General features: G+C 35.7%; 1 protein-coding gene across 2 annotated transcripts in view; it reads right to left on the reverse strand.

Annotated features, from left to right (window-relative positions):
* UBR2 (ubiquitin protein ligase E3 component n-recognin 2) overlaps positions 1-12497 on the reverse strand; it is a 59759-nt gene that overhangs the window by 8199 nt on the left and 39063 nt on the right. For both annotated transcript variants that reach the window (XM_072856823.1, XM_072856824.1), the window contains exons 27-41: positions 11974-12083; positions 11676-11756; positions 10718-10899; positions 9821-10020; positions 8870-8963; positions 7238-7399; positions 6776-6873; positions 6116-6188; positions 5149-5297; positions 4987-5042; positions 4436-4532; positions 2215-2282; positions 1567-1702; positions 843-933; positions 168-298 (exon numbers count right to left, since the gene is read on the reverse strand). In XM_072856823.1, the coding sequence (XP_072712924.1) occupies positions 168-298; positions 843-933; positions 1567-1702; positions 2215-2282; positions 4436-4532; positions 4987-5042; positions 5149-5297; positions 6116-6188; positions 6776-6873; positions 7238-7399; positions 8870-8963; positions 9821-10020; positions 10718-10899; positions 11676-11756; positions 11974-12083 (1728 nt within the window). The remainder of the gene's footprint in view (positions 1-167; positions 299-842; positions 934-1566; positions 1703-2214; positions 2283-4435; positions 4533-4986; positions 5043-5148; positions 5298-6115; positions 6189-6775; positions 6874-7237; positions 7400-8869; positions 8964-9820; positions 10021-10717; positions 10900-11675; positions 11757-11973; positions 12084-12497) is intronic.

A 12497-nucleotide genomic window follows, 5' to 3' on the forward strand; every position in this document is an offset into this window, starting at 1 on the left:
ACAATTTTTTTTTTCCTTTTTCATTAATGCAGATATGATTCTGCACTGGTAACAAACCCACATTCATTCAATCAGCTTCTTCAGAAAAGAGAGTTTAAATGTAATTTATTTTGTCCATAGATGTTTATATCTTTTGAAAAGCTGATTTAATACAAAGCAGACAGTACCTTGAATTTCTGAGGGTGCTGGGACTCCATTTAAGTAATGGAAAAACAAAGCAGAACATCTCAGGAAAGGCATGATTCCAGCTTTTAGATTCCTCCACAGGTGCCAGCCTGAGGAAATTTCTTTCAAGGCACTTAAGAGAACACAATTTTAAAAGTTTGCTTTTATTTAATCATTTCAGTCTGAGAGCTATATTTATTAAGTCTTCAGTCATACTTCATATTAAATTACTGACTTCAAGCAGTTGAAACAAGCATTACGCAAAGTGTTTATTTCAAAGCTAACTCCAAGAAAAACAACTAAATAGAGATTCATAAAAGTGTAAGCAACCGGGACAGTAAATTAAGGAAAATTTTGCATAGACATTTCAGATACTAATAATTTTTTTGTACTCAGACACTGCCAATTCCAGATTCTACACATCTGCAAACTGACTAAAAAAATTGTTCCAGAGCATAATCTTCATGAGCCAGTATCTTCATGAGCACAGAGAAATTTATAGGAATAGTCACTTGGAAATTTTATCTAGAAGTAGTGGATAAGAAACAAGATGCAAGAGTTCCCAAGTTAAAAGCCTCATCTTTGACAGCATTACTATATAGAATTCAGTCAGTAGTTAATGTTGAGTCTAGGAAGCAGAAAGTATTATAAATTTTATCAAAAGATCACCCTTTTACCTTCCTGTACACTGGCAAAGAAATTTATACAGTGTAAGCACAGCTACTTCCTCTTCACTGTCAGCATTTTCTTGATCCATGCCATTCTCTTCTGAAGAAGAAAGAAATACAAAGCAAGTTACTTCATATATACAAATTTACACAGCAAGAATGTAATTTTTCAAGTTTTGAGAAAAAGGCCAAAACTAAGTGAAACATTCCACCGTACTACAATACGATGTACTGGAAAAAAGTTTTCTGCTGCACATCTTATGTTTTAAGTTTATGCTATTGTCAGCTCCAGTGAGGTGTTGGTGTACTCGTTCGATTGGTTGGGTTTCTTAATATACTTGCTTGGAGTTCTGTGGTTTTGGCATACGACACCTTATCCAGTTCCTCTTGCCAGAAGATACATTGATTCCTTATTTCGCTAACTGCAACATCATCATGCAATGCCTAAGCCAAGCCTCTGCAGTAAACACTTCCAGGCACTGCTACATTAGCTGGAAAGCTAGGATTCACGACTAGCTATGCTCCAAAAAACCTCCAGTGGTAAGCAATAAGAACAAAAGACTGAACTTTCATGAGTGCAATTTATCAATACTTTCTATGGGCTGAAAAAGAAAGCACCAGCAATTTTATTTTGCAACTGTAAACTGCATACATTTACCAATAGCACCTTAGTGTTTTCCAAGTAGAGATTTGAGGAATCATTTCAACAGAAGTTGAAAGAAAGTGGCATTACCTGTTGATGAGGTAAGTAAAATTTGTATTATGTGTGCCATAGTGACAAGATGAAACAGGTGAAGATCTCCAGTGCCAAGACTAATCCCTGAAAAATCCTGACTATGTATGGCAGGGAAAGAAAGCACCAAGCTTACCTGTAAAAGAAAACAAGAAAGCTGGTATATTCCTTTTCTTTTTGAATCTTCCCATTTTCTCTGCTCATGCTGCAACTATACCCTTTGAAGGCAGCATACCTCATAAGGCTAATTTTGAAGCTAATTAACCAGCCATTATTTAAGGGAACAATGATTAACTATCAGGGTTTTTTGGGGGTCTGTTTGTTTGGGGTTTGGTTGGGGGCGGGGAGGGAGGGGGTTTAGCACTATTTTTTGTTTGTGGTTTGTTGGGGGGGTTGTTTTGGGGTTTTTGTTTTGTTTTAACATCCAAAGAGTATATATGCCACCTCATTTTACCCCTTTTTTATTTATAGATAAGAATACTTGCAACAAAAAAAGTCTTGAAATTGTATTAAGTAGTGAAAAAAATACTAAAAACCTGAAAAATTTGAAAGGTTCCTAACCCAGAGTTAACAGAAAGTTTCCAACGAAGTTTTGACATAGTGCCTACTGGATCAAAACATTATTAATATGTATTATAGAATACTTACCAATAAATGAAACATGTCAATATCAAGTATGCAAGGAAGATTTCCATTTTTTTCATTAGGCACCAGTGCTGAGTATTTTAGAGAGAAAAACAAACTTATTAATTGAACATTTACATATGAAAAGATTTTAGAGTACTTCAGTTACAAGATGAGAGCCATCTCCTTGGTTTACATGCTTAAAGTACTTAAAATGCAAAAGTACCTGTTTTGGCCAGAAAAGTGTGAATGCAAGAGTTGTTCAACATTACTGGAAAAGACCCTTGCCTACTGGACTATACTGTATTGAAATGAAACAAACCCAAAGTAACTATAACAAAGTAAGTGCTGTCATTCACTAGTCCCACAGTGACCTTCTATTGCTTAGGTTTCCAGTGGGAGAAATAAGCTCAAACATTAGCGATTAAACAGAAACACTAATTGTTGTCTATTGGACAGCTGTTCAAAGGAAACCTTTGCAATTCACTTAACTTTACATGGTTCCCTAAATTTACCTCACAGGCTCAAAAATGCATTGCTAAAGAGTGTCTTAAATTCATTATTTTATCTCTAATTAAGAACGAGCTAGGTACTGGTCTCTCCATTTCCGTAGTATTCACATTCACAGTAACTACAAAGTATTAACCAAAGCACTCCAGCTGACAACAGAAATTCACACACTTAATAAATTCCAAGTAATAAACTCCATCTAAAAGCAAACACAAATAAAGTGTCTTGAAAATGTTACAATGTATTTAAAACAACAATCAAGGAACAGTTGCAAACTTCTTTACTCCAAGCAGTAAAATCTGATTTACAAGAAAAGAGTTTAAACTGCAGCTATGAGAATAGGTTTACAGTGTAGCTATAAGCATTACACTGCCAAGTTTAAAAAAAATAAAAAACTACTACAGTAAAAAATAGTCTTATCAGAATAACTTAAAAATACTTTAGTTGAAGACTGCTGCCTTGCCGGCCAGAATATTAACAGCTGAAGATCCGTGACATTTTGAAGCTATTTTTATTAGCAAACATTTCACCACCACTCAGATTTCAAATGCTTTTACTTTTGTAAGCACATAGCCACAGAAATCAACCCAAAAGTCTTAAAAATGCTTCCATCAAAAATGTCACCAGAGCAAGGGACTTCCAAAACCAAACTTTTATTCGATAAGTTATCTTTACGTATAAATAGTTCATAGAAAAGTGACAGATCAAAGGCTAATAATTTTCCTTATTCCTAACCTTGAAAAATAAAATAAAATAACAAAAACACTCTTCCTTCATAAAAATAAAAGCAGAACAGTTGCTTCTGTCAGCTGGAGGGAAGAAGAGCTTTGAAGAAACATTGACTCAATTTCAAGAAAACCCAAACCATGCAGATCATCGTATACTACAAAGTTCCAGTGAAATACCTAGCAAGATTTTCTTTTCTGCTTCACATAGAAAATGGCTCAGTCATTACTGCTACAAACTGATGTCAATTAAATTCTTCCCCATAAAGCCGCCAACTGTTTGCTGAAGTAGGTGGTATCAATTCTACTAGTAATTTCAGTACATGAATGCATTTTAAAAGTTTCCCTGCTCTACTGACTGTAAACATTAAAATTATCCCATTTTATAACACCCTTTCAGAATAGTCCTCTCATGTAATTATTGCATTAGGCTGAACTTCAGACTTTTCACCTGTGTCTACAAATGTTTCAAGCTCAGAACATTTCAGCTGTTCTCATTAAAATTCTCAACTAATATATGACACTAGATACTAAGTCCTGTCTTATCACAGATGCTACTTTTCAAAGGCAGAGAAGTTTGCAGACATATTACAGACCTCTGCAAATATCCTATTTCCTTTCAATACTATATTAATATTAATTTCCTTCCTCTTTAAAGTTCCAGCATATCACTCTTCTTTTGTGAAGGACCATGCTTCCTTCTCCTTTGCTCCAGGTATCTTTCTAAAAGAAGCAATATAAATGCTGGGAAGAATAAACAGAACTCCTTTACAGCAAAATACCCATGCTTCTCTTCAAAGGTATCTTGGAACTCCAGACTAAAAGAAATGTCTTTTTTCCACAGTATGATGAAGTATGTATAGGTACACATGTGAAAATACCAGCTCTTGGTCTACTGCTTAAAACCACTACATAAAACAATCTTCTTGTAATCGAGACTAACAATCATTCTGTAGGCATCCTTCTATGTCTGTACCTTTGTAAAAAACAGAGTAAGGTGGTAAACTTACATGCTAAGAGAGTACAAAAGTGACCCTGTACTGCCGAAAGAGATGAAACTGTCCAGTGAGCTGCTGCAAATCTTGTTAATGATGTAAGGCAGTCATCCTTTAAAAACAAAGAAAGAGAGACACTGCCACAGTTAACAAAGTTCCTCAATATGAAAAGGTCTTTTGACTTACAGCATTCTTTTCAGGCCCCTCAGCTGCAGTTTATGGAAGTAGTCTGAGTGTCTAAGTATATGACAAAGATATTTATGTTTATGCAAATATACAAATTCCCTTCAGTATTCTTATTTTGAACTGTTACCATGAGAAAACCTGGCCTTACTAAACTATGCATTTATAGGAAAAAAACACCCCAACACAATACTTTTGCTAGATTTGATTTTTACATAGCCATTTACATTTTTACATAATCAGATACTGATTGACTAAACAGTGGGATCCAACAAATAAAACTATCAAATAACCGTAACTTAAAATTTAAATATTCTGCATTAAATCAGCACTATTCCCTCTTTTTCCACTGATTCAGAGAGGAATTGCTACTTGACCCTTACCTGTCGACAAGGTAAATGACCAAATAATGGTTTATCTTCATCAGCTAAAATTCGTTCTGAAAAAAAAAAAAAAAAACAAACAAAACCCCAAAATATTTCATTGCTGTGAATTTAACTAAATTCTGAAATTCACATAAAGGAGCAAAATTAATATATTAGTACCTATAGTCTGTATCGTGTAAGCACAGCTTCCCCAGCACATTATAGGTACACGTGGATCTTCTTCATTTGGATGAACCTTCAAGCCTACTTTGTACGTTGCCGTACCAAAAGTCGTCAACATCTCTTTTATGCTCTCAGAATAAGGATTCCTGGAACAACGAAAACAATATTACTAATTCATTTTTTTCTCCACTGGCAGCACAGCACTTTTAATGATGAGCATTCACCCCGTAGCTGAACACCAGCATTTTTAAAATTTAAGTGAGAACTCCAGTATCTTTCTTTGGATCTGGTATTCTGTAACCTCTTTTCTCTGACAGATACGCTCCCAATTATTTTTTGATTATTTAATTGGAACCAACCACATTTTTTAGCATTAAGAATATCCAGTCTTCAAAGATAATATAGTTAAGACCAAATTAAAAGAACTGTGTGTGGCTGATGGCAAAATCTGTCATCAGCTGGGATAGGTGTCTTGCATTTTTGTGTGCAGTTGGCAGATAAATGTCTGTACCATGTAATGAATTTAATTACTTTCTCTCCAAATGAAGAAGGGGTAGACTCAAATACAGACATACAATAGTAGCGGAAATTACATATTAACATATTCTCCATTTCACAGTCTTTCTTGATGTTTTACTTGTAGTGCTGAGCTATGATGACGAGTCCTTCATTCAGTTACAAGTAATAGGGAAAGAAAGCTTAATCCTGATGTTGAAATTTATACAACAGCAGCATTTTCTCTGCACATCCATGCATCACATCCACCTCTGAAATTCTACTGCATTATTTACCACTTGTGGGTTGAACTTCAATATTATCATAATAGGATCAACTTTTCTAATTAAGGCAAAATTCATATTTTTGCCTTAATTAGTGAGACTTTATAGCAGATAAGTCACATACAATTTTCATGTTACCGTTTCATGATGAAGTTTTAATGATTTATTAAGATGTAAATACATACTTCGGTTTGAAATCTGGTCTAAATCCCTCGGGTAATTGCAGCTGACGCATTTTTTCTGAATTACCAGAATTGCCTGTACAAACAAGAAGTAATAAAACACCAATAATTCACCTATACATAATTTTTACATTATAAAAAGGTGCAGGAGCACATCACTAGAAACTGAAATTCCAAGATACTCTTGGCACTTTTGCCACCATCTCTCAGTGCCACTGTGGTAGAATCATAATACTTGGTCTGTTTCCTGAAATGGGGTTGTTTAGCCTGGAGAAAAGGAGGCTGAGGGGAGACCTTATCGCTCTCTACAACTACCTGAAAGGAGGTTGTAGCAAGGTGGGGGTCGGTCTCTTCTCCCAAGTAACAACCAATAGGACAAGAGGAAGTGGCCTTGAGTTGCGCCACGGGAGGTTTAGACTGGATATTGGGAAAAATTTCTTCACCAAAAGGGTTGTCAAGCATTGGAACAGGCTGCCCAGGGAAGTGGTTGAGTCACCATCCTGGAGTTATTTAAAAGATATGCAGATGTGGCACTTGGGGACATGGTTTAGTGGTGGACTCAGCAGTGCTAGGTTAACATTTGGACTTGATCTTAAGGGTCTTTTCCAACTTAAATGATTCTATGATTTTCACATACAAATATACACATTTATTCAGACTTACTTGCACAGTCTTCATCTCGAAGTAAATACAGCGCTTTTATTTGCTGGGATATTGTTTTGATCCACTGAGCTAGGTTTGGTTGGCCTGAAAAGTCTAACCTGTCCAAAAATATATATAAACAGAATACACACATTAGTTAAGAGCAAACTATATACAGAATTAGTATGTCATAGGCATTCCATGTTCTTCTGTTTCTCAACAGGCTCTTTCTCTGTTGCCCACATATTTCTCTATCTTCAGTTCTTTTCCTGCAGGTCCTACACTTCACTGTCCTTTCATACTCTAAATTCCATACTATACAATAACCAAGGAAGGTCCATAAACCAAAATAAGCAGGCAGACAGTCCCTTTGAGATTATCAAACCAGAAGATAATAAGCATCTTGAAAAGGGGTTTTGGGGTGTGGCTTGTTCGGGATTTTGTTTTTTACATTTATTGAGGACATTTATAAAGCAAACAGACCTGTTGAACAAAACTCTTGATGGAGGAAGCAGAGGAATAACGGTGTTACTTAAACATTCACAAAGTGGGCAAAGGAATTCACCATTTTCTACATCATAACTTGTGTGTACTCGTAATCTTTGTTGTCTTCGTTGCTCTTTCGCTTGAACAGCATCAAAATACCTTTAGAAAGAGATATTAATGACAAATTATTAAAATGTTACTTTAACATATAAATTCATGAATTCTCTTGAAGACACTGTTTTGCCTTTTCCCAGATATACGTAAGAATTATCTGAAGGAAAAAGCTCTACCCTCTGACTGATAAAGTATTACTAACTGCAGGCTATTGCCAGTTTTTTGCAGCCAAAATCCCCCAAAACACTGAAGTTCATTGGGCTGTCAAAAATCACATTTAAGTCTGAACTTTAGCAATTTCCATTTAGGAAAAAAAAGGGTAAGGGGGAGAGGTAGAGAGAATGTTGAAGGATTAAAAAAAATAAAATTCTCCAGTTTTACATAAAATTTTAAGGGAGGTGCCATAAGCATTATCCATGTGCATATTCCATTTCAGGCCACAAGAGAGCAGCCACTGGAAAAACTGGTGGCTGATCTCCGAATCCTATATGATAAGGAACTGAATTCACTACTTTGCTAAACGTAACTGCTATTCCAGAAGCCTTTGGGATGGTTTAGAACATGCCTGATGATGACCCAAAAATGGTCTGAATACAGGCATCTAAGGACATTTCCAGGAGTTAATGGCAACCACACAGGACTGTATATGAACTACACAAAAACAACAACACATCTTCAGGGAGCAGTGTTATCAAAGACCACAAATGAAACCTGCACTAGGATCACTGTGTGGTTACGGCCACAGAATCTCCGGGAGCTCCTAACAGTCTTCACACACAAGGCAGAATTTGAAATCGGGCACTTCAGGAGCCATGCCAAGGACCAAAGCAAGGGCTTAATCGAAGCCAGAGGCTTGAATGGTTTGTATTTGTCACACCATTGGCACCACATAGCACTAAGCACGTCCAAAAATCAAAGAATAAAAATAACTGAAAAAGTTAAGATATAACTGAATAATAGTTCAGTTAGTGAAAATAACTGAAAAATCTAAGAACAAAGGATAAAATTGAGTTTATGTTGAAGATGAACTTGAACTAGGTCACAGATGTTTCTACTTCAAGTTAAACATGACTGAGGAATTAAGAGTGCAAGGAATGCACTGTCATTTAAAACTTCAGTAGAGAGCACAAGAAGCAGCAGGAATATGTCTATTATGGAACTGCAAAAAAACCCCAAAAATCTGAGCTTCAGTGTTCAGATATGTGCGCACCACAGGGGATTATGCATAGGGATAAACAATCAACGGGAATGAAAGCTGCCATGTGTGGCTTTGGATTCTTCTTTACCAAGATGACAGATAGTAAATGAAAATTATTTTGAACATGTTTACAGTATTTATTATAATGATTTCTACTTTTCTCCCCCCCACACCCCCTGAAAGGTGCTTTAATTGCTTCATGACATTCCTTTTTAAGTTTACTACATGGTAGTAATTTTGCCATTAAAATAGTGCCATTAGGCAAACTGATGGCATGACATGCTATTTGGACTAAAAACTTAAATATAGCTTTTTACCTTTGCCAACAATGAGCATGCATAATATGTCCACAGCTACCCGTGTGCGTTCCACATGACAGATCTGGATGCATGAATAATGGATCATACTTTTCTGTATTTAAAATAAAACACTAAAATAAAAAACTTTGAAATAAACATTTATCAAAAGACTTAACTGCAGATAAATGTTACCACCTTTATGTTATTATTAAGCTTCATCACAAAAGTGTAACTCATTTGATGAAGCATAAAACATCTTGCTTATCCACAACAACTTAAACTGCTTAGATCATTTACAAGTATCATGTCATTTTGTTTTGAGCATATGTACTGTATTTAGACTTCAAACCAGGGCCCAGCACCTCCAAAAAGTCCCCCAGATCCACCTGCAGTTTTGGTGGTTCAGTACCATTAAACAAGGAGTCTAAGAACATTAATCTTCAGAGTGAGAGTGCAAAATGATTCAGTGCAGAAATCTATGTGTTTACATATACAGAATCCAGAGAAACCTTTGTAACAATGCCACTGATCATTGTGATCTGTTTCATGATACCTAAATCCAAGCATTTTTTATTATCGCTGAGAGGCATTTCAGATCATATAACTGAGAGGAAGGAAATGTGTATCTTATGCTTTTGCAGCACCACATGAACACCTCCTCTCTCTCTAATGTTATGGGCGTAGTTTAAGAATAAACACTTCTGGTTTTAAAGGGTGTTTTAATAGTTACAAATAATTTGTCTTAAATGTCTGGCAGAACATTTAGATAATGGTTTGCAGTGATTTTACATTATTCAGAACACATGTTTCTACCTCACTAAAAATATGGCAGTTTTACCACTGATGACAATGAAGTCATTCACAGTTATACAGTTAACATAAGAAAGTGACACTACTGTCTCAAAAGAAAGTAAGTGGTTGTTACAGTGACTCCAACATTCATTAAAGACAAGTATGAACTTTACTTACCAGGGTCTGGAATAATTTTGTTTCTATTTTTAGACAACACAGTTGATCGTTGAATAAATGCTGCCAAGACCATAGCCCTGCTGTCCACTTTAACTTCTTGTTCCTCCTGACACAATATACACATAACAACCTGTCTGTGTTCAGCTACTCTAGTTTGCTCTGGTCCCAAGGCTGTGAGTTTTGCATCTGAAATTACAGGGCTAGAATATTCAAAAGAATACTAGTGAGCAAATTATTTGAATAACATTACAAATCAGATCATGATTTAAATGTGATTAATGAGCTTTCTAGCTTTATGATAAATGCTCTCTGACAAAAAATAGTTTTGGCATTTATACAACTCTTCCTATATCCCCAGAAATAGGACATATTTTACAGAAAAAATTCATCCCCTCCCAATAGTATTACCCACTACAGTTTAACATAGAAACTATATCTGCGACCCTCCATCATCACCATCCCTTAAGTGTCTGACAAAGTCTGAAAACACTCTCCACTCCCCACAAAATCATTAGCATGCTTCAATTTGTATTTCCAGCTACTAGCAGATTTTTTTCCAGGTCCTCAACAGACATATAATCAGCTATTTCCAATTTACTAGGTTTAATAGCATAGTCTCTTAGTCTTATTAACGATTTACTGGATGATTCTATACAAAAAATTATTTGCCTGTTTATGTTGAGCACTATGAGGATAGGACAAGGGAGGAATCAATATTTATCCCACCATCTTGACAGAAAGGGGGAGGAAAGCATTCCATTTACTGCTGCTTTTTTGGTCTCAAAAACTTACAAATAGTTTTCCATCACGACTAAAAAACCCCACTTTTTAAGCAGTAACAATAGGACAATCTGATGTAAAAGTTAAAGGAAAAAAATTTAAATTATATTCCTTTACCTATTTTCATGTACTCCGGAGGTTGAAGTATCTAGCTCCTCCAAAGTCTGCTGAAATAGTTCTTTGTTTTCATTAATGAAGTGTCGTTGCATCTCAGACATCTGGGCCATGATCTTTTCCCTGCGCAGTCTGGCAATCTCAGCTTTTCGCTTCCTTTCAGCTTTGTCTTTATCACGTGAACTCTGAAATTGCATTGTTCGCTCAGTCATTTTTAAAATCTTGTTAACAACAGACAATTTACTTCAGCTACTGCTATATGTAACATGTACTAATCTCCAAACAATTAAAGTCTCATGAAAAGACAAAAGAAAAGTCTACCAAAAAGTTATTTCGTGCCCTCTTTTCTTTAGCTCATGTTCAATACCAGGTAGAACTGCAGATCCAGAAGGGTACCTCTCCCCCCCCCCAACCTTTAACTGTATTTTGTATTTCTCTTCCCTTTGAGCATTCGTAAGATAAAAAGGTAAGTGACAGATCTCATCTCTAGTGCTGCTCTTACTCCAAACTAGCTGTATCTCTAAATGCACTACAGTGCTCCAAGTCTTTTTGTAGTATCTAGAATGTCATGTCGAGCTAAATGAAGCAGCAGAGCTCATCTGGAATGACCTGCATGGTAAAAATACATAGATACCATTTCTTTTCACAACTTTCCAAGAAGTCTGAAATGATGGGAAGAGCAGAATCACCAAATGCTGTGATCAGTACTACAAACAGTTCTAAGGAGTAAACTTGCAAAAGATTTGGAGACTACAATATATAAAGCAAAGAAAAATAGTCCAGGGACTCTCCCAATAGGTCTTTCAAACAAATGGGTTTGACCTATAAGCTGTCAGACAGAATTTCAGAAATCACTGATGTTTCCCATCTTTGATTTAGAGCTGCAACTAGGAATATAGTCCTTTGCTAGTCACAACCCAGACCTATTCCAGATCAGCTAACTGTTACAGCTTGCTATTACCTCCTCCATAATATTTCCTTCTGTCTCAGCCACAGGACTTGTAGGAGAGCTTTCTCTTAGTTTCTTAATAGTATTAAAAGTCTGCAAGAAAAAAAAAAAACAATTTGTTTGTGACATGTGAATATAACTGTGTATACTATAATGCTGGCCAGATAATGTGCAGTGTTGGATTCCAGAAGAGGAAAAAAGTAGGTACAACAAATCAACATGGGAAATAAGAAAATCATCACAATATAATTAAGAAAGTTTCAAAAATCTTCTTTCCATGATTTTCAGTAGTTATATAAAATAGATTTACCTTCAATATCCATCTGATCATGTCCTTGTGCACTTCCAGATGAGGTGCGTTTTGCAGTGTTTCTAGCATAGCTAGTATACTAGGAGAATTATTGGGTGCCTCTCCTGGTCCTGAGTAAAAATTACGACAACTGATTATACTGTTACCTGACAAACTAATCATTCACTAACATCATCAAAAAACCAAAAAACAACACTTGTATATGTTCAGCAGCTGAAGAATTCCTTCCAACAAATAGGCACAATATGTAACTTTCATTCCCCGCTCCGCAAACATTTTCATGAATACCCTCTAAATCCTGAAAAGTTACAGGAAATAGTCTTAGAAGTCTTGCTCACTGACTATATTTTCTCACAAGACAAATGCACTATATGTGTTCCCTGGCTGTTTTCATCTTGGGAGCTGCCATGTAGAACGTCCAATATTTTATTTCCTACCTATTTTAAATGGAAGAGTCTTAGCAAAACTAGAGGCACTAGTCAGAAGATGCAAAGGACAGTCAAGATTAAAAGATCATTTAAGAA

Source organism: Ciconia boyciana, chromosome 3 (assembly GCF_034638445.1).
Source record: "Ciconia boyciana chromosome 3, ASM3463844v1, whole genome shotgun sequence".
In the NCBI taxonomy this organism is placed as follows: Eukaryota; Metazoa; Chordata; class Aves; order Ciconiiformes; family Ciconiidae; genus Ciconia; species Ciconia boyciana.